Raw genomic sequence first — 26,132 nt, forward strand, 5'->3', positions numbered from 1 at the left:
TAGAATTACAGGACTTAGTAAAACTTAATCACCCCGTCCACCACCCCACCCCCCTCAATGCTTTACACAATGGAAATCTGCTATCTGGGAAAAGCTGGAATGTGAGTTCAGCCAAAATAAACGAATCTGGTCTAATATCGGATACAAAATACTATTGCACTGTCCCCCTTGACCACAAAAGCTTTTTGGCTTTCATCTGCTTGATTTGTCATTCTTATAAGATTTCCTCTGCCAAATGGAAATATAATTTGGCAATGGGTATGACCAGCTACTCATTTCAGACCTTCTTCGGCAGTCCCTTGGGTTCGTGGATGACTTGCTTCCACTCTGGCATGACAGAGTCTGCAGATTACATATTGTATTTATCAGCCATCTCAGACACTGCCATGGAGGGGCAGATGGTGTTTGAAGGGTCAGGTAGATGAGCAGTTTGGAGGCTTGTGTACTCCCTCTGATGCCTTGACTTTGCCCCTGCATGTTCTCCAATTTCCTCAAGGTGTACGATGCCTTCCTGAATGAGCTTTCTCCATCAAGGAGAGTCATGAGCCAAGGACTCCCACGAATTGATGGGGATGTCTGATGTACAGATGCCTTGAGGACATCTCTAAAGCATTCTGCAGTCCTCCTGAGAGTCTCCCGCCATGACCTAGTTCGGAGTAGAACTGTTGCTTCGGGAGTCGGGTGTCAGGCATGTGAATAATATGACCTGCCCAGCTGAGCTGGTTCTGGGTGACTAGCACCATGATGCTGGGCAGGTTGGCTTGGGAGAGGACACTCCTGTTGGATAGTCTTTCTTGCCACCATATTTGGAGGATCTTGTTGAGGCACCTCTGGTAGTACTTGTGCAGTGCTTTGGAGGTGCCTGCTGTAAGTTGTCCAAGTCTCCGAAGCATATAGGAGCATAGGAATCACTGCAGCCCAGTAAACCATGATCTTAGTCTCGGGTTTGAGATCCTGACCCTCAAATATTCTCTTCCTCAGTTGGTCAAAGCCTGAGCAGACACATTGGAGGCGATGATGAACCTCATCGTTCAGGTCTGCTTTCACAGAGAGTAGGCTCCCAAGATTTGAAAAATGGTCCACATTTTGCAGGATCTCGCCATTGATCTTGATTGACAGGGGAAGGTGTTGTGCTGTGGGAGTTGTTTGGAAGACGACCTTCATTTTCCAAGTGTTTAGTGAAAGACCCAGTTTCTCGTATGCTTCAGAGAAGGAGTCAACAATGATCTGGAGCTCAGTTTCCAAGTGAGCGCACATGCAAGTGTCATCTGCATACTGAAACTCGATGACGGTGGTTGGAGTAATTTTGGTTTTGGATTGAAGGCGGCGTAGCTTGAACAGTTTCCCGTCTGTTCTGTTGATCATCTCCAAGCTTGCGGGTAGTTTGCTGGAAGTGAGGTTTAGCATTGCAGCAAGGAAAATGGAGAAGAGGGTTTTCAGACCAGGCACCCACAGAAAGCAGCGATTTTTCTTCTATTTTATCAAATAAATCTTGATATAGAATACAACGTTGAAATTATATAGTTTCATTTTTGTGCTTATATGATTCATTTTAAAGTGTGCATCAGCACTAAGTGATAGTATAACTTAGACTGAAATACCAATGGACACCCAAATGCACAGGGATGAGAAACCCATTCTAGAGCAAGGTACAACTCCAATTTGGTACAAAACTGCATTTTTATAGCGTTCAGGCAATCTGCTCGAGTTCCTAGGAGCTTTGAAAATTTTGCACTATTTCTAGGACAAAGGAGATGCTCTAACGTTAAAATTCAACTGCCAGTGAAGTATACGTACTGCTGTTGCTATATCTTGTTGCCAGTCAGATTGACAGATAACTTTGGTTTGCAGGTTGTGATGTATCAGCATCAATATAAATCATAGCTTAATATTACCTATTATTGATGAGATGGATAAAATGTTGATGCTGCAAATGTAAGTTCTGCTTTTCAGCAGAAATGATGAAATACAGGAACATAGCTGAGCCTATACTAAAATAAACCTCAAAATATGAAATTCACAAACCATTTGTGCTGAAATAAAAAGGATAATAAAAAACAGATTAAGTGCAAGACACAAGAATCATACAAGTTTCAGAGTAAAGTTAACCTTCAGAATTAATGGCCACCTTTTCAGAAATCTTTCACATATCTGCACACGAATAGACGGTTACCAACACTACCCATACCAAGTACAACTTACAAAGAGAGACATGAACACTTACTGAATGAGGAGAGTGCACTTGGAGTTAGCAGCATTTGTAAGCAAAACAAAATCATTGGGACTAGGTTATAATTATGATTTCAATATAAATGAATCTTGTCTGTTTTTCACACTGAGCCTTCAGTGTTTTCAATGTTTCTGAATGTAAAGGAGTGGCAAAAACCACAACCTTCCAGAGCCAGCGGATCCTGAAATAAAGTGAAACAAATCATGTCCTCCCCTGCCAGCAAAAGGGACATTGCTCTCTCCTCCTTGAACTTTTTGAGAAGACTGAAGTGGAGAGTAGAAAACAGGAGGATAAAAGGGGATAGCAGAGATAAGGTACTTACTCCAGGAAACCAGCAGACTGTTGCCTTGGGTGCCTTGACTCCAGTTCAAAACACCACAGCAACTGATATTTTGGAAACTTCTCTGTCCTTCTAGGTTTGCTTCTCACAAGATAAAGATTACACACCAAGTTCCCACTCCAGAAACTCGACTCTATCCCCACTAGGATTCTGTGCCACTGTGAGCAGGAAGGTTTGTGAAGTTTCAACAGTACCACATCTGGAAATGCTGAGGTTGTTCAGACGGAATCAAGTTTCTCCGCGTACCTGGTATCATGTGGAATGTCCATACCCTCAACTAAATGCTCTGCATGCTGGTTGATGTCACCTTGCCATTCCAACCTCTTTCAGCAGCATCTGCATGGAAGGCAGTGGGTGCAAGAAGCATCTGTCTCCGCTTTTGGTAAAAATGCTGATTGACACCAAATTAGTTGGAGACCACCCCAAATATACCATCATTATGCTGGAAAATCATGGTCTATGTTTATAATAGCTGTATGGTGGGGAACACATAATCTAGATCCAGGCCTCCTCTAGCTGCACGCCCCAAATGTTAAGGTAAACATTGATCACCAAGGGAAGGGGTGGATAAGAAGACTGCAGTAATAATTCAATAGCATTCGTCTTAGGAGCCTCATTGCACATCTCGTTATAACCAGACTGCCCAGGTTAGTGGAAAGTACTGGAATAATGAAATTGCACAAGGAGTTATACTTTAGCTATCACAGGTATGGCTATGGCGGCCAGTCCTGGAATCTGAAGACAATGCTGTGCCTAGATCCCACCTTAAATGGCAAATATTCTGACCAGATAATTTAGTATCACCACCTGCACGGTCGAAAAATTATGTCCTACTTAAATATATACAAGAACACAAATTCCAAGACAAAAAGCTAGGAACCACACTAATTTAGTTAAATCGATTTCTCATTTCAGAATTATGTAGAGTAGTTTTGCTCAAGCATACATTAAAAATAGAAAACTGATCTCATCATTCTGTAGTGCGTTTGTGCTCATAAATGCTTTTATGGAACATGTAGAATTGCCCAATGACATTCTGGGCACAGTGCCCATTCCTTTGCAGCCTCTGCCCTTCTCAAATGTTCCAAAGTTGTTTATAGCTAGAATGATGAAGATATGCAGAGTTTAGACAAACAGATCTCAGCACCAAAACTTTCTAATGCGACAATTAATCTGAGGTAGCAGTTTTACTGAAAAATTGAATTTTTCTTACTTTATGCTTATGTTTACTTACTTGCAAAGCAGCAAACATCATCATTTCCTCCTCTGTGCATTCAATTTCTTCCAAAAGAATACACCATTTAGCTTGTTCAAAAAGTTGGTTGATCCTCACTGCATCATACTGAAATTTCAAAATAAAACAAATGTTTAGAATTGTCACAACTTTGTACAAACAAGTATTTTTGTGTCGTAGCATAAAGAATAAAAAAATTGTTACTGCAGATATTTTAAAAATCTTTTTGGGTATATTTTAAGACTAATACCCACTCCAACTCTAAACTATGAAAGTCATCACATTGTAATGTGCTGTGCCACCATAACAGTATTGCTTTTAATTACATATTTTAAATCAAATGTTGTTCTTTAATTTCAAAGATTTCTGCTTTAAATAAGTTGGTGTTAGTCAGTAACAGAAATGAGCTGAGAAAGACCGGAACATGAAAGATTTAAGTAGTCAAAGCAGATTCCTGGAGCCTACCTTGTCCGGAACTTGGTAGTGACCTATTCTTGCCTTCCACTGTGTCAGTATTAAGTATTTTATGAAGCGGTCATACAAATGTTTTGTAAACATAGCTAAAATAGTTACATGTTGGGTGGCATAGTAAATAAAGTATAACTTGTATATTCATGCAGAATTGGAAAAGTTACACAGAGAAGCGATCAAACATGCAATAAGGCCGACACTTTCTAATGCTTTTAACATTGGAGGGTGTGTATAATATTATTCAGTATACTGGTGCAAAATAAGTGGTATAAACTAGTTTTAATGGGCATTTCAATGGCACAGAAAAATCTGCCACATTATAAAGGCCTGCTACCTGACCCAAACCCAATGGGACCCGACGACATGTCAGGTTCAGGTCAAGTCACTCTTCCGGGTCCGGCTCGGATTGGGCACCCGCAGTATTAATTGGACTTTAAAAGGTTGTTTGAAAGGATGAAGATTGGAGCCACGAAGTCAGTGATTGTTTGGTCAAGAGTTAAACAGAAACCCATGGAGTTGTGCCCTGACAGATTGTCCCACACTGTACCAGTACCTGTATTGTTTAAAATAAACACAGCAATTGCCCGAAGGCTCAGAAAATATTATACATTACTTAGACTCCTGCTTTACAGGTTGAAATACGTGCTGCAAGTTTATCCAGTGAGCAGCTGAGATGCAGAGACTAGGAAGGTCCTGAATGATTAATTATAATATACAGTATTTATATAAAAAGATAAAATAATCACTGTCAGGACTCTAGTCTACACACATACAGTACTGTACTGTGTGGCACAACTCCATGGGTTTCTGTTTAACTCGTGACCAATCACTGACTTCGTGGCTCCAAACATCATCTTTTAAAACAACCTTTCAAGTCCAATTATAGTTTTTGTTGCTCATCTGCACAAACTGAAAAAGCGAAAAATGGATTCGGAATCGGAAGGTAGGTAAAGTGAACATTCCGGTGGTCAGGTCGGGCTCGGAAAAAAAAAAAAAATGGAAGGACTCGGGCCCCGGTCCAATGTGGTTCTGTCGGGTTCAGGTCGGGTTTTTCTTCCCCGACCCGAGCAGGCCTCTACCACATTATGCATTGCCTTGTAAAATACTTACTAAAAATATCCTTTGAAGTACAGAATAAAAAGCCAGCAGAAAAGGATAAAAAGAGCCTTTCAAAATGGTATGCAGTTTTGTGAAATCATACCTTCGGATTTAAATCAAAGAAACTGTAATATTTGAATCGCAGCATTAAAACGTCATTGTCTTTTACATCTTGCTCCATCAGGGACCTTGACGAATCTAGCCATCTAAAAGAAACCATGCAAAGATTGAAATATATTTACACAATGGTGACTTTATACTTTTCTAAAGAAAAAAAGGAGGCAAAAAAGTATCTGGACTTACCCTTTATTAGTTTTTGCCTTATCAAGTAGAGACTGGGGTTTGAATAGCTGTGCCAAAATATCTGGAGAGGTGATTGGCTGGCTCACTGCAAGAACACCAGGATTGCCTTCTGACAGAGGACTATCACCAAACCAAGCTGAGGTTGGGGAAAGTGGACTACCATCTCTTGAGTCATATGTTGGCGTCATTGTTTTGCTATACAATCCTGGGCTTGAGTAAATACTTCCTGAAGGAGAGAGATTAAAATAAATATAATTTTATTTGGTTAATTATCAGTTAGGATATACAGCGTTTAGCATGATGCAAAACTGCAGAGCCAATAATTCTGATCATTACGGAAATCTGTGTTTTGGAAATACTAAAAATCAAACAAAGCACAGACAGGTATCCATAGTGTAACAATACATTTAATCAAAGTCTGTGATAAGTTGAAAGCTTACCTTTTGATGGACCAATATAAAGAACATCAGAGCCTACAGAAGAGGAAAACAAGAGGAAATGAGAAGGGCAGGACAGAGCACAGAACAGGCAGGGCATAGCAGAGTGAACAGGCAGAGCAGAGAGTGAGTAGGTAGAGCACAATATCATGCTGCAAGAACATAGCCAGTGATAAGAACATTCATATGAATCAACTTATCTGTACCAAGGATTCATCATGTCTCCATTATAGAATCTGCTTCATCGCTAACACCAGTGAAATAACTAGTGGGCCTTCAGATGCCATACCAAAGGCACTTGCTAGAGGAAGTGCATATTGTGAAAGTTCGTACAGCAAACAAAAAAAAAATAATCAAGTTTAAAAAATGAACATGGCTAATTTTGAATACATGCTGGTTTTGGCATGTGCTATACATTTCAGATAAATTAGTGCTATCACTATTTGAGGAGGGTTCAAGTAAGTGAGTGATTAAACTGAAAAAAATCCAATGCAGAAGAATTGTGTTTGTTTTTTTTTTTAATACCAATGCAAGGACTTCTATAGCGCTAGGCTGAATATGTATGTCTGAATGTCCTTCAGCATTGACATGCACCAGACATGTTAAATTAGTTTCATCATACATGACTACCTTATTTTAATGCAAGTTCCACCTCATCCCCCTCAAGAAAAATATATTTAGGAGAGATTGCTCTGACAAGAGGAGCAGGCAAGTTAAAATTGAAAGAATTATTAAAACAGATTCAAGTATCCTCCACATAATTATGAGATTATGTCCAGAAAATCTAAAGGGATGTGTCCTTTGAAGACAATTTGGGCCTTTGTTGATGTTACTGAAAACCTTTCCTTCTTGCATTATAAATTTACTCTTGGCCTTGCTGTCTATCCAACCAGAATGGCCTCCGATAACTGATGGATCCCCTCCTAACACCAGCCATAATTCTTCTAATTCAAGTTTTATAACGTTTCCTTAGAAATGTAAGTTTCTTTGTCCCCCTTCAAAACCCAACTTGTTTCAGTTTTATTTGTTGGGGAGTGGGTGGGAAAGGGCAATTGACACCCAAGATCATACTGAATAGCGCAGCAGGCTTGACAGGATGTATTGTAAACTCCTGCTCCTATTTCTTATGTTCTTTTGGGATTAAAGCATAAATTGATCAAAGATTCTACTTAACAGTAGGAACAGATTTTTCATTAAACCACGAGTAGTACATTGGACTCTGCCTATCCCAGGGGCATCAGTCATCATGGGTTCTGATACTTGATTTATTAATTTAACCTCATTTGACCAGCTGGGCCTCCGATCAACTTGGTCCCAGGGAATGCAATATGACTCTAATGTTCCTAATAGGAAGTTTAGCACTGGCCAATCTGAGTCTGAGATACTGAGCTTCATTATGGTAGTGCAGGAAGATAAGCAATGGTACCAGAGCTGATATACAAGCTGCTGTGTAGTCTCCACCATGTGAATTCTGTCTGGCAACCCTAAATACTGCAGATGTTCCTGTGACTGCCTTCATTGTAAGTTAAAAGCAAAATACTGCAGATGCTGGAAATCTGAAATAAAAACAGAAAATGCTGTTTTTATTTCATTGTAAGTTGCCTGGTTAGCATGAGATTTTTAGCCCTTTAGTATCACCTTTCTTTTGGATGATTTGGACGCAGCTTAGGTTTGACGCTGTTTCACACTAGCCTTCTCCATGATGCTCCTTTCACTCCAAAGGTTAATGGGGGCAGATTCCACCAACAACTTCTGAATAGTTTTTTTTTAAAAAAGGGAAGCAGCTCGCTTCCCTTATCTCCACAAAGTCAAGCCACTTTTTAAGTACTCCCAGTCATCACCTTTGGTGGATTCATCTTTGATTAAATCTTTTGACTGTCACTGGGAAGAACTGACAGAGCACTGGCAAGTCACTGGTTACTGTGCAAGTGGACCCTTTTATCTAGTGCACCCTTCATTATCAGATCCTGGGTACAAATTACCCATATAGAATTTCATTCTTTGGGTGCACTTCATCAAGAAGGATGCCAATTCCAGGTTACAACCTAGTTTCTCCAGACAAGGAAGTTCATGTAATTGTCTCTGCAGTCAGACAAAGCAGAACTTTTCACATTTGCTTAAATGGATACACCGAGCTCTGATCAGTGTCAGAATGCTGATTAAGTTTCTAATATTAGAAAGAACCAGTGGCGTTTTCTGCTTTTTACTGGTAAAAGTGCAAAGCTGGTCTTCATCCAGATAAATAGCCTACAGTTTGCAATATTAGGATATGAACACTTAACAAATCTGTTACTCATCTATTTTAATAGGTGTGACTTCCTTCAAAATAAACAAAGATCATCCTACAAATAGGTTATGTGTACAAATTCTAATATCACTTTCAGTAGTTTCCAGGCATTCATGTTTAAAAATAGTCTGATTACAGTCCAGTATAAACCCCAGGTAATGCTACAGCACTTACCTTGCCAAAAATGGAAAACAAGTCACGTTTGCATTATTACTGGCGCAGAGAAGTAACCTTCTCCGGACCTATAACCCTGAGAAATATCTGCACTCTTCCAATTCTGGCCTCAAGCCAGTCAATCCCTGACTTTAACTGCTCCAGCACTGGAGTTCTGTGACCAAGCTTTTGGTCATCTCCCCAATATCTCCTTACGTGGCTTGGTGTCATATTTTGTTTCGACAATGCCCCTGTGAAGTGCTTTAGGCCGTTTTACTGCAAAATGGGTTATACAAATGCAAGCTGTTGTGTTGCACTAGAAACAAGCATCCATACTATAGCAGTATAGAGCTGGCATTTACCAACTTCAAATGAAACAGTTTGAATGTGGAGCTCAGATAATCTAAAATGATACACCCTGCCAAAATGAACAATTAATTTATTTAGGCACTGCAGAAGAGCTCCCTGAAAAGAGGGGAATTTAAATCCTGTTACTTATAGTTCAATTAGACAAGGACATCTTTGCCTTTGTTTGACGAACCTAAATCAGGAAGAAACTTATAGTTTGCCTGAAATCGTTCAAACCATCTGTTCAGTGATGGGTTGGTTACAATAATTACATAACACTTTCTTCCACCTAAACACCTGCCAGACAGTTCTATTTTACATTCTGGAAAGAATTCTCAGTACAAAACTTTAACTCTTGAAACCAAAACATGCTCCGATTACCATCCACCTTGCTCCACAGTCCCTCTTATTGGAAGTACCATTTTGTAATTCATGACATAATTCTGTTAGTTATCACTGATTTCCCCTCTCCCTGTTCCAAACTTACATAATGGTGAGATAGATGAAGGAAGACATCTTTACACAGCTGGAAAAGGGAGGATCACATGGGCAACATGCCAAAACTAGAAATCTCTAAAAAAAAAATATCCATCACACTGCATTCCTTACCACCAACACCACCCCCACCCCAAATCTAGATGTTATTATGTGGAATGCAGAAGTTGACTTCATTTGAAGATTGAGAAACAATCCTAAAAACTTTCCTACACCTGCATGCTAACAAACATAGTTCAGGTTTCAAAAGATCTGTCCAGATTTATCTTTGTCTAAAAAGTAAATGACAGCTTTGTTTACACCTTTCTCTCTCTAGCTATGTGCAGAGTCAGCGTTTGTACAACTAACTCTCAAACATCCCTCAACTTCAGATTAGTTCTCTGTAGAGGGGAAGGAGTACTACTGAACTGTTACTACCATTTCCTGCAACAATATTATATTTTTGTTCATTAAAAAAAAAAAACTTTCCTTTAAGACCTTTAGGAAATCAAGTGCCAGTGTTAAGCAGCCAACAGTTGACTGCAAAATTTAACACACCAGATGAAATTAACACAAATAAGCCAAAATGTCAGAATGGAACTTTAGAAAACTACATGAAGAAATAAATCACAGGGCCAAGCTACTATCTGGCTATTTATGACCTAATTAGGTGCAACATCCAACCACAGCAGCAAATATAAAAATAGGAAATCTGTACGACATCCAAGATCACAAGTTCATTATGGATGAGGAAGGCAGCTGGCCCAACCTGATTCTTCCATCCAGAGCCATCTTAATTAAGGAAAGCCAACAGGGATTTGTCAAAGTGTGTTTAACTAACTTGATTTTTTTCCCCCATGAGGTAACAGAAAGGGTTGATGAGGGTTCAAAGAGCACATGGATAAACTACAACAATTGTTTATTCCTGTCTGGCGCAAAAGTAAATTGTATGTTTTCAAGAAGGAGTTAGATATAGCTCTTGGGTTTAAAGGGATCAAAGGACATGGGGCGAAAGCAGGAACAGGTTACTGAGTTGGATGATCGGCCATGATCATAATGAATGGCGGAGCAGGCTCGAAGGGCCGAATGGCCTACTCCTGCTCCTATTTTCTATGTTTCTATGGTAATGCGGTTGATGCGGTGTCAATGGACTTACTAATAAGCAGGTCAGCAAAGTTGAAGCTCATGGAATAAAAGTGACAGTGGCAACAAGTATAAAAAGATGGCCGAGTAACAGGAAACAGTACGGTCGTTTTTCAGACTGAGGAAAGCTATACAGTGCAGTGCCCCGGGGTCAGTACTAGGACCACTGCTTTTCTTGATCTATATGAATGCAACCGGGCTTGGGTGTACAGAACACAATTTCAAAATTTGCAGATGACACAAAAATTGAAGTATTGTGAACTGCAAGGAGGATAGCGATAGACTTCAAGGGGACAGACAGGCTGGTGGAGAACTGTGAAGCGATACATTTTTGTAGGAAAAACGATGAGGCGAGGCAATACAATCTAAAGGGTACAATTCTAAAGGTGGTACAGTAACAGATACCTAGGGGTATATGTGCATAAATCGTTGAAGTTGACAGGGAAGGTCGAGAAAGTGCCAAAAAAGGCATATAGGATCCTGGGCTTTATAAACAGAGGCACGGAGTACAAAAGCAAGGAAGTTATGAAGAACCTTTGTAAAATACTAGTTTGGCCTCAACTGGAGTATTGTGTCCAATTCAGAGCACTGCACTTTAGAAAGGACACGAAAGCTTGAGTATGAAAAAAAAAGATTTATCTGAATGGTTCCAGGGACGAGAGACTTCAGTTATGAGGATAAATTGGAGAAGATGTGGTTCTTATAACAGAGAAGGTTGAGAGGAGATTTGATAGAAACGTTCAAAATCACATGTGGCCTCTAGACATAGGAACATAGGATATAGGAGCAGGAGCATGCGTAGGCTATTCGGCCCCTCGAGCCTGCTCCACCATTCAACTAATTCATGGCTGATCCTCTACCTCAACGCCATTTTCCAGCACTATCCCCGTATCCCTTGATAGATTTAGTGATATTAAAAAGGTATCAATCTCCGTCTTGAATGACTGAGCCTCCAAAGCCTTTGGGGTAGAGAATTCCAAACATTCACCATCCTCTGTAAAGAAATTCCTCATCTCAGTTCTAATTGGCCTACCGCTTATTCCAAGAGTGTGTCCCCAGTTCTAGAACCCCCAGCAAGGGGAAACATGCTGCCTGCATCCACCCTGTCAAGCCCTGTAAGCATTTTGTATGCTTCAATGAGATCACTTCTCATTCTAAATTCTAGATAATATAGGCCCAGTCTTCTCAATCTCTCCTCATAGGACAATCCTGCCATCCCAGGGATGTCTGGTGAACCTTCGTTTCACATCCTCCATGGCAAGTATATCCTTCCTTAGGTACAGAGACCAAAACTGTACACAATACTCCAGGTGCAGGTCTCAAAAAGTTCTATACAATTGCAGCAAGACTTCTTTACTCCTGTACTCAAATCTTCCTGCAATAAAGGCCAACATACCACTTGCCTTCCCAACTGCTTGCTGCACCTGCAAATTAGCTTTCAGTGACTTATGAACAAGGACGCCCAGATCCCTTTGGACGTCAACACTTCCCAATCTTTCGCCATTTAAGAAATACTTTTTTTTCTACCAAAGTGCATAACTTCACATTTTTCCAACATTATATTCCGTCAGCTATGCTCTTGCCCATTCATTTAGCCTATCTAAATCTCCTTGAAGCATCTTTGCATCCTCCTCACAACTCACATTCCCACCTAGTTTTGTGTCATCAGCAAACATGGAAGTAGTACATATTATCCCCACCTCCAAATTATTGACAGATTGTGAATAGCTGGGGCCCAAGCACTGATCCTTGCAGTACTCCACTAGTCACAGCCTGCCAACCAGAGACTGATCAGTTTATCCCGACTGTTTTTGGTCTGTTAACCAATTCTCAAGCTATGCCAGTACATTACCCCTAATCCCATGTGCTCTAATTTTGCGTACTAGCCTCCTGTGTGGGATCTTATCGAAAACCTTCTGAAAATCCAAATACACCACATTCACTGATTCCCCCTGATCTACGCTCATTACTTCCTCAAAAAACTCCAACAGGTTTGTCAAACACAATTTCCCTTTCACAAATCCATGTTGACTCTGCCCAATGCTACCATTATTTTCTAAGTATCCAGTTATCATATCCTTTATAATAGATTCCAGCATTTTCCCTACTACCGATGTCAGGCTAACAGGTCTGTAAGTTCCCAGTTTTCTCTCTCCCTCCTTTCTTAAGTAGTGGGGTTACATTTACCACCTTCCAATCTGCAGGATCTGTTCCAGAATCTATAGAATTTTGGAAGATGACCAGCACATTCACCATCTCTATAGCCATCTCTTTCAACACTCTGGGATGTAGATCATCAGATCCAGGTGATTTACCAACTTTCAGTAGATGAGGAGAAACTGTTCCCATTGGCGAAAGGGTCGAGAACCAGAGGACACGGATTTAAGGTGAATGGTAAAAGAAGCAAAGGCGACATTAGTTAGTTAGAGATACAGCACTGAAACAGGCCCTTCGGCCCACCGAGTCTGTGCCGATCATCAACCACCCATTTATACTAATCCTACACTAATTCCATATTCCTACCACATCCCCACCTGTCCCTATATTTCCCTACCACCTACCTATACTAGAAGCAATTTATAATGGCCAATTTACCTATCAACCTGCAAGTCTTTGGCATGTGGGAGGAAACCGGAGCACCCGGAGGAAACCCACGCAGACACAGGGAGAACTTGCAAACTCCACACAGGCAGTACCCAGAATTGAACCTGGGTCACTGGAGCTGTGAGGCTGCGATGCTAACCACTGCTCACTGTGCCGCCCCTAACCACTGCGCCGTCCCATGAGGCAATTTTTTTTTTTTTTAACGCAGCAAGTGATTAGGATCTGGAATGCACTGCCTGAGTGTGTGGTGGAGGCAGATTCATTTGTGACTGCAAAAGGGAATTGGATAAGTACGAGATAAAAAAAATTGCAGGGCTTGCGGGGGGAACTAGCAGAATTTCATTTGCAGAAAAGCAGCACGGACACAATGGGCTGAATGGTGACAGCACGAGAAGGAACCATTCTATTATTCGACTCCCCCCAGATAAAAAAAAACTTATAGCATCAAATTGTTTCTTAAATGAGTTGAGTTTTTGCCTTCACTACTCCATCTAGGAGTTTATTCTGTACGTTGATCATTCTTGTAAGAAAATGTTTTCGTTATTTATTCTAAAAAGTATCTTTTATGGGTCTGAACCAGTGTCCCCAATTCTATTACCATAGTTTAATTTAAAATAATGTGCCTGGTTAATTCCTTATATTTCTCTAATGTCACCTCTCAGATGCTCCCCTTCCATAGTGAACACAAGGTTCTTCAGTCTTTACTCATACCTTATACTTCTGATACAGTGGATTAGCCTTCTGGCTCTTACTTGCATTGGCTCCACTGCTTGAATGTCTCTTGGTGACCATAACTGAATGCAGCATTCAAGGTACAGTCTAACTCGGGCATTATAAAGTTTGATCATTACCTCTTCTGGCTTAGACGGTACAGTTTTAGCTGTGCATTTTAGCATCCCATTGGTTTTGATTGCTGCTCTGCATTGATTGGCGATGTTTAGAATCAATTTCCTCTAAGTCTCTTTCAGCTTCATCCTTCAATGTCTGAACACCATTCCAGCAGTATGGCAGTTGTCTATTTTTTCTTTCTACATGCAGCACTTTATACTTGTATGAACATACGAGTTAGGAACAGGAGTAGGCCATTCAGCTCCTTTGAGCCTGCTCCACCATTTAATAAGGTCATGGCTGATCTGATTGCCGCCCCCAACTCCACTTTCCCGCCTACCCGATACCCTTCGACTCCCTTGTTAGTCAAGAATTTATCTATCGCTGCCTTAAAAATATTCAAATGACCCTGCCTCCACCACTCTGGGAAAAGAGAGTTCCAAAGACACTCCGCCTTCAGAGAAAAAAAAAATTCTGCTCATCTCAATCTTAAATGGGAGACCCCTTTATTTTTAAAACTGCATCTTAGAACATAGAACATAACAGCGCAGTACAGGCCCTTCAGCCCTCGATGTTGCGCCGACCTGTGAAACCATCTGACCTACACTATTCCATTTTCATCCATATGTCTATCCAATGACCACTTAAATGCCCTTAAAGTTGGCGAGTCTACTACTGTTGCAGGCAGGGCGTTCCACGCCCCTACTACTCTCTGTGTAAAGAAACTACCTCTGACATCTGTCCTATATCTATCACCCCTCAACTTAAAGCTATGTCCCCTCGTGTTTGCCATCCTCATCCGAGGAAAAAGACTCTCACTATCCACCCTATCTAACCCTCTGATTATCTTGTATGTCTCTATTAAGTCACCTCTTCTCCTCCTTCTCTCTAACGAAAACAACCTCAAGTCTCTCAGCCTTTCCTCGTAAGACCTTCCCTCCATACCAGGCAACATCCTAGTAAATCTCCTCTGCACCTTTTCCAAAGCTTCCACATCCTTCCTATAATGCGGTGACCAGAACTGCACGCAATACTCTAGGTGCGGCCGCACCAGAGTTCTGTACAGCTGCAGCATGACATCGTGGCTCCTAAACTCGATCCCCCTACTAATAAAAGCTAACACACCATATGCCTTCTAAACAGCTCTATTACCCTGGGTGGCAACTTTCAGGGCTTTATGTACCTGGACACCAAGATCTCTCTGCTCATCTACACTACCAAGAATCTTCCCATTAGCCCAGTATTCTGCAATCCTGTTACTCCTTCCGAAGTGAATCACCTCACACTTTTCCGCATTAAACTCCATTTGCCATCTCTCAGCCCAGCTCTGCAGCCTATCTATGTCCCTCTGTAACCTACAACATCCTTCCGCACTATCCACAACTCCACCGACCTTCGTGTCATCCGCAAATTTACTAACCCACCCTTCTACACCCTCATCCAGGTCATTTATAAAAATGACAAACAGCAGTGGCCCCAAAACAGATCCTTGCGGTACACCACGAGAAACTATACTCCAGGATGAACATTTACCATCAACCACCACCCTCTGTCTTCTTTCAGCTAGCCAATTTCTGATCCAAAGCACTAATTCACCTTCAATCCCATACTTCTGTATTTTCTGCAATAGCCTACTGTGGGGAACTTTATCAAACGCCTTACTGAAATCCATATAGACCACATCCACGGCTTTACCCTCATCCACCTGTTTGGTCACCTTGTCAAAAAACTCAATGAGGTTTGTGAGGCACGACCTACCCTTCACAAAACCGTGCTGACTATCTCTAATGAACTTATTCTTTTCAAGATGATTATAAATCCTATCTCTTATAACCTTTTCCAACATTTTACCCACAACCGAGGTAAGGCTCACAGGTCTATAATTACCAGGGCTGTCTCTACTCCCCTTCTTGAACAAGGGGACAACATTTGCTATCCTCCAGTCTTCCGGCACTATTCCTGTCGACAATGACGACATAAAAATCAAGGACAAAGGCTCTGCAATCTCCTCCCTGGCTTCCCAGAGAATCCTAGGATAAATCCCATCTGGCCCAGGGGACTTACCTATTTTCACACTTTCCAAAATTGCTAACACCTCCTCCTTGTGAACCTCAATCCCATCTAGCCTAGTAGTCTGTATCTCAGTATTCTCCTCGACAACATTTTCTTTCTCTACTGTAAATACTGACGAAAAATATTCATTGAACACTTCCCCTATCTCCTCCGCTTCCACACACAACTTCCCACTACTATCCTTGATTGGCCCTAATCTAACTCTAGTCATTCTTTTATTCCTGATATACCTATAGAAAGCCTTAGGGTTTTCTTTGATCCTATCCGCCAATGACTTCTCGTGTCCTCTCCTTGCTCTTCTTATCTCTCCCTTTAGATCCTTCCTGGCTAGCTTGTAACTCTCAAGCGCCCTAACTGAGCCTTCACGTCTCATCCTAACATAAGCCTTCTTCTTCCTCGACAAGCTCTTCAACTTCTTTAGTAAACCACGGCTCCGTCGCTCGACAACTTCCTCCCTGCCTGACAGGTACATACTTATCAAGGACACGCAGTAGCTGCTCCTTGAATAAGCTCCACATTTCGATTGTGCCCATCCCCTGCAGTTTCCTTCCCCATCCTAAATCTTGCCTAATCGCATCATAATTTCCTTTCCCCCAGCTATAATTCTTGCCCTGCTGTATATGCCTGTCCCTGCCCATCGCTAAGGTAAACCTAACCGAATTGTGATCACCATCACCAAAGTGCTCACCAACTTCTAAATCTAACACCTGGCCGGGTTCATTACCCAGTACCAAATCCAATGTGGCATCGCCCCTGGTTGGCCTGTCTACATACTGTGTCAGAAAACCCTCCTGCACACACTGGACAAAAACAGACCCATCTAAAGTACTCGAACTATAGTATTTCCAGTCAATATTTGGAAAGTTAAAGTCCCCCATAACCACTACCCTGTTACTCTCGCTCCTGTCAAGAATCATCTTTGCTATCCTTTCCTCTACATCTCTGGAACTATTTGGAGGTCTATAGAAAACTCCCAACAGGGTGACCTCTCCTCTCCTGTTTCTAACCTCGGCCCAGACTACCTCAGTAGACGAGTCCTCAAACGTCCTTTCTGCCGCTGTAATACTTTCCTTGATTAACAATGCCACACCCCCCCCCCTCTTTTACCATCTTCTCTGTTCTTAGTGAAACATCTAAATCCCGGAACCCGCAACATCCATTCCTGCCCCTGCTCTACCCATGTCTCTGAAATGGCCACAACATCGAAATCCCAGGTACCAACCCATGCTGCAAGCTCACCCACCTTATTCCGGATGCTCCTGGCGTTGAAGTAGACACGTTTTAAACCAAGCTCTTGCTTGCCAGTGCCCTCTTGTGTCCTTATAACCTTATCTCTGCCCTCACTACTCTCAACATCCTGCACACTGGAACTACAATTTAGGTTCCCATCCCCCTGCTGTATCTTCTAGTTCTAGTCTCTCCCACAAGGGGAAACGTCAAGTCCCCTCAGGATCTTATACGTTTCAATAAGGTCACCGCTCATTCTTTTAAACTCCAATGGATATAGACCCAACCTGTCCAATCTTTCTTCATAACCCCATCCATCACAGGAATCAGTTGAGTGAACCTTCTCTGAACTGCCTCTATTGCATTTACATCCTTTCTTAAATAAGGAGACCAAAACAGCACACAGTACTCCAGATGTGGTCTCATCAACACCCTATACAACTGTAGCAAAACATCCCTACTTTTATATTCCATTCCCCTTGCAATAAACGACAACATTCCATTTGCCTTCCTAATCATTTGCTGCATCTGCCCACCAACTTCTTGGTAATTAATGTACCGGGACACCCAGATCCCTTTGTACCTCAAAGTTCTGCAATCTCTCTCCATTTAAACGATATGCTGCTTTACTATTCTTCCTGCCGAAGTGGATAAGTTCATAATTTCCAACATTATACTCCATTTGCCAATTTTTTTGCCCGCTCACCTAACCTATCTATATCCCTTTGCAGACTCCTCATGTCCTCTTCACCACGTACCTTCCTCACTACCTTTGTGTCATCAGCAAATTTAACAACTATACATTTTGTCCCTTCATCCAAGTCATTGATATAAATTGTAAATAGTTGAAGTACCAGCACGGATCCCTGTGGCACTCCACTCTTCACATTTTGCCAACCCGAAAAGAACCCATTTATGCCTACTGTTTCCTGTTAGTTAACCAATCCTCCCTCCATACCAATGTTACCAATGCCAGGAGCTCTTGTTTTGCTTAGTAACCTTTGATGTGGCAGAGCGTCAAATGCCTTTTGGAAATCTTAGCATAGCACATCCACAGGTTCCCTTTATCCACGTTGTTTGTTACTTCCTCAAAGAAGTCCAATAAATTAGTCAACCATGATTTCCCTTTCATAAAGCCATGTTGGCTCTGCCTGATTACATTGAGATTTTCTAAGTGCCCCACTACAACCTCCTTAAGAATAGATTCCAGCATTTTCCCCATGTTAAGCTAACTGGCCTGTAGTTTCTTGCTTTCTGTCTTCCTCCTTTCTTGAATAGAAGACTCACATTCGCTATTTTCCAATCTGATGGGACCTTTCCAGAATCTAGGGAATTTTGGAAAATTAAAACCAATGCATCTACTATCTCTTAAGACCCTAGGATGAAGTCCATCAGGACCTGGGAACTTGTCAGCTTTTAGTTCTATTTTTTTTTTCAGTACCCTTTCCCTGGTAATTGTAACTGTTTTTAAGTTCCTCCCTCCCTTTCACCACCTGATTCAAAATTATTTCTGGGATTTTATTTGTATCCTCTACAGTGAAGATAGACGCAAAATACCTGCTCAATTCATCCACCATCTTCTTATTTTCCATTATTAATTCCCCAGACTCTCTTTACAGGACCAATGCTCTCTTTATTTACTCTTTTCCTTTACAAATACTTGTAGAAACTCTTACTATCTATTTTGATATTTCTAGCTACCTGTCTCTCATACTCTAATTTCTCCCTCATAAATTTGAGTCATTCTTTGCTGTTCTTTTATATTCTGCCCAACCTTCTGACCCGTCGCTCATCTTTGCAGAATATTCTTTTTCTTTCAATTTGATACTATCTTTAAACTTCCTTAGTTGGCGTCCTTCCTGTCTGCATTATACTTAATTTGTCATTGTTCTGCCCACTTACAGATCTTTTTCAACTCATTCCGTTACTTCCAAGCTGCCTTTTCCGATTCCACTGCCCCTTCTAGTCTGGCATCATCTGCTATGTTATCACTTCTGTTCAGTTTCTGACCTGAGGCACTCCACAGGTCTGATACTTATTTTTGTACCCTTACTTTGGCAAGGCTTCATTACAAGCACTGAAGTGGCCTAGCAAATCACACACATTTCAGGGAAACTGCATTGTCTGCATAGCCCTGCCATCCTCCTAAAAACTTCTGGGTCACAGTGTTGGCCAGGGGCTGCAAGAAATACAGAGTCTGTTAGAAACTGTTGAATAGCTCATGAACTGAAGTAACCTGAGCTCAGACACTGGCCTGTGCTGGTAAAAACCAGTTTAAACTAATTAATTTAGGTGAAAGACAAGAGAGAGATCACAGGAATAGAGCCTTATTTGGACACGGTGTGATACTGGGGTCTTTGGGCCTGGGCCAATAAGGAGAAGATACAAACGAAGTGAGCAAGCCTAAACCAACTGGAAAGAAACAGCACAGTTTGGAGCTAAGAAAGAGAATAAGTATGGAAAATCTCAGGCATAGAGCCAGCGAGAAACTCTGGAGACCAACCATCGCGGAAGCGGAAGACCCTGCGTGAGCAACGCGACGACGTAAAAGAGAGAATGGAACGCCTGACCAGCGTCAACTCCCCCCCCTTTTCGGGTATTATCCTTTGTTTTCTGTGACTAGGTCAGGGAAAGGTCAGAGGAACCTAGTGGGTGTGCTCATCAATTCTAGCTAGCTGTGTTATTAACTGTATAACCCAGTTTGAGTTGCATGCTTTTGTCTAACCAAGTATATAAGCCTTATTCTTACATTGTACAACAACGTGAATAAAGTAAATTGATAGTTAGTTAAAGAAAGGACTGAGTTTCCTCCTCTTTGTACTAAGCCATTAACCGTAGCTGGTGGATTAGGTGGAGGGTGGCTCTCCTGTAACCCGATATCCCAAACACCCAGCCTGAGCCTGAATTAAGAGGACTTAGTCCCACGTGACAGCCAGGATCAAGTGGATGAAGGGAATAAAGGGGCCAAGGGGGTGTTGACTCCGCGCCACGGTTTACAACAGATATATGGAAGTTATAATCTGTAAGAATCCACTCCCTTGCAAAACAAAAACAAAAAAAAAAACTGGCGTAGCTCGATCACTTTTCATTTGAGATTCCTTAATGTCCCTTAGGGAAGGAAACCTGCTGTCCTTACCTGGTCTGGCCTACATGTGATTCCAGACCCACAACAATGTGGTTAACTCTTACATGCCCTCTGAAATGGCCTAGCAAGCCACTCAGTTCTACCTAACTCCTACGAAGTCAATAAAAAGGAATGAAACCGGACGGATTACCTGGCATCGTCCTAGGCACTGGAAACGACAACCCAGCCCTGTCGACCCTGCAAAGTCCTCCTTACTAACATCAGGGGCTTGTGCCAAAGTTGGGAAAGCTGTTGCACAGACGAGTCAAGCAACAACCTGAGTCATGCTCACGGAATCATACCTTACACTGTCCCAGACACTGCAATCACGATCCCTAGGTATGTCCTGTCCCACCGGCAGGACAGCCCCAGCAGAGTTGGCGGAACAGTGGTCTACAGTAGGGAGGGAGTTGCCTTGGGAGTCCTCAATAATCGACTCCGGACCCCATGAAGTCTCATGTCATCAGGTCAAACATGGGCATGGTAACCACCTACTGATTACCATCTACCACCCTCCCTCAGCTGATGAGTCAGTACTCCATGTTGAACATCACTTGGAGGAAGCACTGAGGGTGGCGAGGGCACAAAATGTACTCTGGGCACAAAATGTACTTCAATGTCCATCACCAAGAGAGTGGCTCAGTAGCACCACTACTGACCGAGCACTAAAGGACATAGCTGCTAGACTGGGTCTGCGGCAGGTGGTGGGAGAACCAACACGAGGGAAAAAACATACTTGACCTTGTCCTCACCAATCTGCCTGCCGCAGATGCTTCTGTCCATGACTATTGGTAGGAGTGACCACCGCACAATCCTTGTGGAGACAAAGTCCTGCCTTCACATTGAGGATACCGTCCATTGTGTTGTGTGGCACTATCACCGTGCTAAATGGGATAGATTCGAACAGATCTAGCAATTCAAAACTGGGCATCCATGAGGCGCTGTGGGCCATCAGCAGCAGAACTGTATTCAACCACAATCTGTAACCTCATGGCCCGGCATATCCCCCACTCTACCATTACCATCAAACCAGGAGACCAACCCTGGTTCAATGAAGAGTGCAGGAGGGCATGCCAGGAGCAGCACCAGGCATACCTCAAAATGTGCAAACAGTGAAGATGGATGAGAAAGGCCAAATCATCCTTTACCCCTTCTCAGCAAGATTCTAAAGGAAGGCATCCAAACTGAAGTTTTCGTTCATTGGAAATCCCAAGTACCGACATGGATTAACAATTGCAACTAGTACCTCTTGAAGATCATCTTTTGGAAAATACAAGAGCTCCTCTTCGTCCATCCAAGGCCACAATATTACATTTGCTCACCACTATATCCTACTGGTGAGCACAATTTTCAAAAAGGTGGTAAGTAGTGTGCACGTAGATCAAAGTGATTTTGCAGCAACTAAAATATTGTCTGCGAAATGGAATGCTGCAACATTTTTAGAAAATGCCCGAAAAACATTGACACCATCCCATATTATGCCACTCACATCACCATCGATGAAAACACCGAATAGGATAACTATAGCTCATCCGAATTTGAGCGATAGATTGAGTGTCTTTCTAAAACACAAGTCTTGAAGCGGGAGCAAATATATGGGATAAAATCCAACTTAGAGGGCACTAGGTTGAAAGAATCATGAAAACCGATGAAAGTAGTGCAAATGAGCTCCCAAGTTTTACAGCTTGTTTTGCATGTTCCTCATGCAAAATCCTAACTGCTTCTTTCTCATTGTTTTACTATTCCACAGAACAACTGACACACATGCTCTAAACACCCAAAGAACTCTAAGAGACATTAATGCTGATTATTGCTCTATAGATTTCAGGTACGAGGATCTTGCAGTTGAACAGAGATGAGCAACAGAATCTTATTTATCAGGCTAAGAAAGGCAGCTCCACAGGCCATTTAGCGGTTCCTGGCACTGTTGTCTAGGACTATTGCCATTTCTCTTACCCACCTCCTCCACCACATGCCAGAACAGCATAGCAAACTGCTCTCAAAGACATCCCTCACCATTAATAGCTAAGCAAGGGACTTGGGAGTCACAGTACTGATTCTGTAACCAGCTGCAAGTCATTTCGCTTAGGATCTCTAACAGCAACAGCCAACTATTGAAGATAAACATGCTAATCAAGACAGCAGCAAACATCTCAATATTGCTATCCTATCAATCTCTTTGCCCTCAACTGTGCAGTGTTCTACTACTGCTGTACAGTAACCTATAGCCTCCAGCCTTCAAGCCGATATTGTCCACGAGCAATTCTAACAAACACCTTGTATTTATATAGAATCTTGAGTAAAAATTCATAAAAACTTGGAATAGGAACGTGAATGAATCCTCAGTAATAGTATCAAAGAATGAGACTTCATTTACAATAAATTTCGAGAATTTAACAGGAATCTTAAAAGACAGAAAACATTTAGCAATTAATAAGTGACAGAAAACTGATCTGACCAAAACTGAAAAATGCTAACTCCCAAAATCTTCTAAAGTATGCATCTCAAAGTCCAACTCCCGAATTCCTTCAATGTATGCATCTTATAAAGTCTTACTGATGGTCTCAGTGAAGCTGAACAGTTAGCGTCCTTGGGGTTTAAAAGAACTCGAGTCGAATTTAGTCAAAAAATTAAAAATAAGGAATGTGGTAATCGGTGAAAAAGTTAACACACATATACTGTTCATTTTATAAGAACGAGTGAAGCAGGGTTAAAATAGTTTGTATTCATTTTTTTTTGCAATTCATTTACTATACTATATATGGAAGAAAAAATAATCCAGCGAGTCTGGTCTCTAGCAATTACGTAATACTAAACTTTGGATAGACAAAGCATTAGCAATGAGGTTTGATATATTTCCTAATGCAGCGTGCAGCCTTTGAAATAACAGTTCTCTAGTTGCCAGGGATGACCAAAACTTCCAAACCAAGAGAGTGAGGCCTCCATTTTATGGGTTCTCCTACTACAATTTAAAAAAAAATAAAAGTGCACATAAAATATGCTGCTCCGATACAACTAAACAGCTTCGCCAGCTTTAGGGTTAGCTCTGAGGTACACACTTTATTTGCAGCTTCTAAGATAATGCTGCAAAAGAAAATCCTTGTACTATAGATTACACTGCCATCATTGCCATGTGGAGAGAACCATTAAATCAATAGTAAACCAATTTTTTACTGAATGGACTATTTAGAGTTTCTGCTGAGAAACATGCAATTTATTAGTTTGGGTAATAGGCATCAGTAATAAGCTCACTAGAAGAAACTGGGTATATTTTTGTCTTGCCTCAAGCTTGTCGACTTTGAAATGTATAACTGGAAGGAGGAACACAACATAAGCATTTCCAGGTTTAACATTCCAGCAGTACAAATAAAAAGCTTAAAATTTGTTTACTACTGTCAAGGGACTCATTTATTTTTCAGCTCAGGCAAAGGGCTTATACCCAAAATGTTAACTTGTATTTTCACCTGTATTCTTCAGACACTGATAGATTTGCTGTATACTTCCAACAACTTCTGCATTTATTAAATATTCCAACAGAAACTACAGCTTGTAAAAATAGAGATATTTTCAGGCACATCCACACAGCCAAATAAACTTGATTCCTTCCTTCTGCATCAATTACAGACAGACATTCTCCAATGTTGAGGATTACAATCCTGAGTGGTATTTTAATTGTGGAGCACAGTCACACTGTACCACAGAGTAATGTGACCCAGATCTGTGGCCTTGATATTCTGCTTTCAAATATGACACTTGCTTACACTCGAGATAAGAAAAAAGTTCCTTTCAGAAGGCAGCACGGTTCCATTTTCAATTTGAATATATGGCCTAGCAAAAAATTCAAAAATAGTTCTAGAATCCTGAAATTTTGTAGTTGAAAGCAAGAATGAGTCCTGCTCATTACACCACACATGGCTCCAGTCATTTGATGACTACCACTAACTTGAGTTACCCCTTAATTGTACAACATTAACTTAGTTAACAGTAATCAACATGCGTTCAGAAGGGAAAGATCTTGTTGTAAAAAAACCTTTGAGGAAGTGACATCTCAGATGGATTACAGTCAGCCCCACGACATACTGCACTTAGATTTTCTAGAAGGCTTTTAAGTTTCATGTGAAAGACTATTTAATTAGGTTCAAACGGTAGAGAGTCATGGCAAATATTGGGCATAGATTAATGATTTCCTGAAGGTTAGAAAAGAACAGGTGCTTTCTAGAGGAGTTATGGCAGTGGGAGAAAATACTGAGTCAGATGCCCCAGGACTCTGTGTTGGGGCTATGAGTGGTTCCAATTCATATTAAAAAAAAGGACTTGGATTCAGGAACCCAACACAAAATGGTCAAATGAAATGAAGGAGTTGGACAAGTATTTAAAAATGAGCAGACCAACAGCAGATGAAATTTATTAGACATGCATGAAGTACTACACATAGGAATGAAAATGGACAACACATGTACTCCAAATGGTAATAAGTAGCTACGGGTGAAGTTGAGAGATTATGGGACAAATTTTTTTTGCATGATCGAAGTGGTAAGAATGCCTTTGTCCAAATAATGCAACTGATATATACCAAGTGCATGGACCTCATTCAGTCAACACACAAAGTAGTTGGTTTCTTGCATTTGGTTTAAGAGTAAGAAAAAAATGATACTCCAAAGAGCAACAAACAAGATATAGACTAGTAGATCAAGCCCTTCATTTGACTTTTGACCCCAGTTTCAATGATGGGATGTTTTTCAACAATTTTGTCAACTAAATAGGTTGGTAGACTAAAATAAACCCTTCTTAAAAAAAAAGTACTCAAACTTGGCACACAACTCCAACCATGCAAATATCAAACAGATTTTCCATCAATTGTAAATCAATTCTTCAATTAACATGAACCTAACTCTCGAAGGAAACCTTTTACCACACTGCATACTTTTAGACTGGAGTATCAAACAATAGAATAGTATTCACCAATTATAGAAGCTCTATAATTAGCAGGCCAAGCTGTTAATCGGGGAGCTGCTGGAAGGAATTGTGTTTTTTTTTAAAAATAAATTTATTCTTGGGATCTGAGCATCGCTGGCAAGGCCAGTATTTATTGCCCATCCCCAATTGCCTTTGAGAAGGTGGTGATCAGCCACCTCTTGAATTGCTGCAGACCGTGTGGTGTAGGTACACCCACCGTCATATTTGCAAGAGAGTTCCAGGTTTTTGACCCAGTGACAGTGAAGGAACGGTGATATTGTTCCAAGTCAGGATGGTGTGCGACTTGGAGAGGAACTTGCAGTGGCAGTGTTGCAATGAATCAGCTGCCCATGTCCTTCTAGGTGGCAGAGGTCATAGGCTTGGAAGGTGCTGTCGAAGGAGGCATGTCGAGTTGCTGCAGTGCATCTTGCAGATGGTACACACTGCTGCCATTGTGCGCCAGTGGTGGACTGAGTGAATGTTTAAGGTGATGGATGAGGTGCTGATCAAGCGGGCTGATTTTTCCTGGGATGGTGTAGAACTTCCAACATTGTTGCAATCTGGCAAATGGAGTATAATGTGGAAAAATGTGATGTCATTCCCTTTGACAAGAAGAATAATAAAGCAGAGTGTTAATTCAACAGAGAATGACTGCAGAATTCTGAGGTGCAGAGGGATCTGTGTTCTAGTGCAAGAGTCACAAAAAGTTAGTATGCAGGTACAGCAAGTAATAAAGGCGGCTAATGGAATGTTATCCTAAATTACGAGAGGAATTGAAAATAGAAGTAAGGATATTATGTTT

General features: G+C 41.3%; 1 protein-coding gene across 3 annotated transcripts in view; it reads right to left on the bottom strand.

Moving 5' to 3' along the window:
- The window catches only part of fermt2 (FERM domain containing kindlin 2), a 143,629-nt gene that overhangs the window by 57,202 nt on the left and 60,295 nt on the right, over nucleotides 1-26,132 (bottom strand). For 2 of the 3 annotated variants that reach the window (XM_068039141.1, XM_068039140.1), the window contains exons 5-8: nucleotides 6,117-6,149; nucleotides 5,677-5,902; nucleotides 5,477-5,579; nucleotides 3,805-3,912 (exon numbers count right to left, since the gene is read on the bottom strand). In XM_068039141.1, the coding sequence (XP_067895242.1) occupies nucleotides 3,805-3,912; nucleotides 5,477-5,579; nucleotides 5,677-5,902; nucleotides 6,117-6,149 (470 nt within the window). The remainder of the gene's footprint in view (nucleotides 1-3,804; nucleotides 3,913-5,476; nucleotides 5,580-5,676; nucleotides 5,903-6,116; nucleotides 6,150-26,132) is intronic. The other variant, XM_068039142.1, reaches the window with a different exon arrangement.

This window comes from Heterodontus francisci, chromosome 9, assembly GCF_036365525.1.
Source record: "Heterodontus francisci isolate sHetFra1 chromosome 9, sHetFra1.hap1, whole genome shotgun sequence".
Classification (NCBI taxonomy): domain Eukaryota; kingdom Metazoa; phylum Chordata; class Chondrichthyes; order Heterodontiformes; family Heterodontidae; genus Heterodontus; species Heterodontus francisci.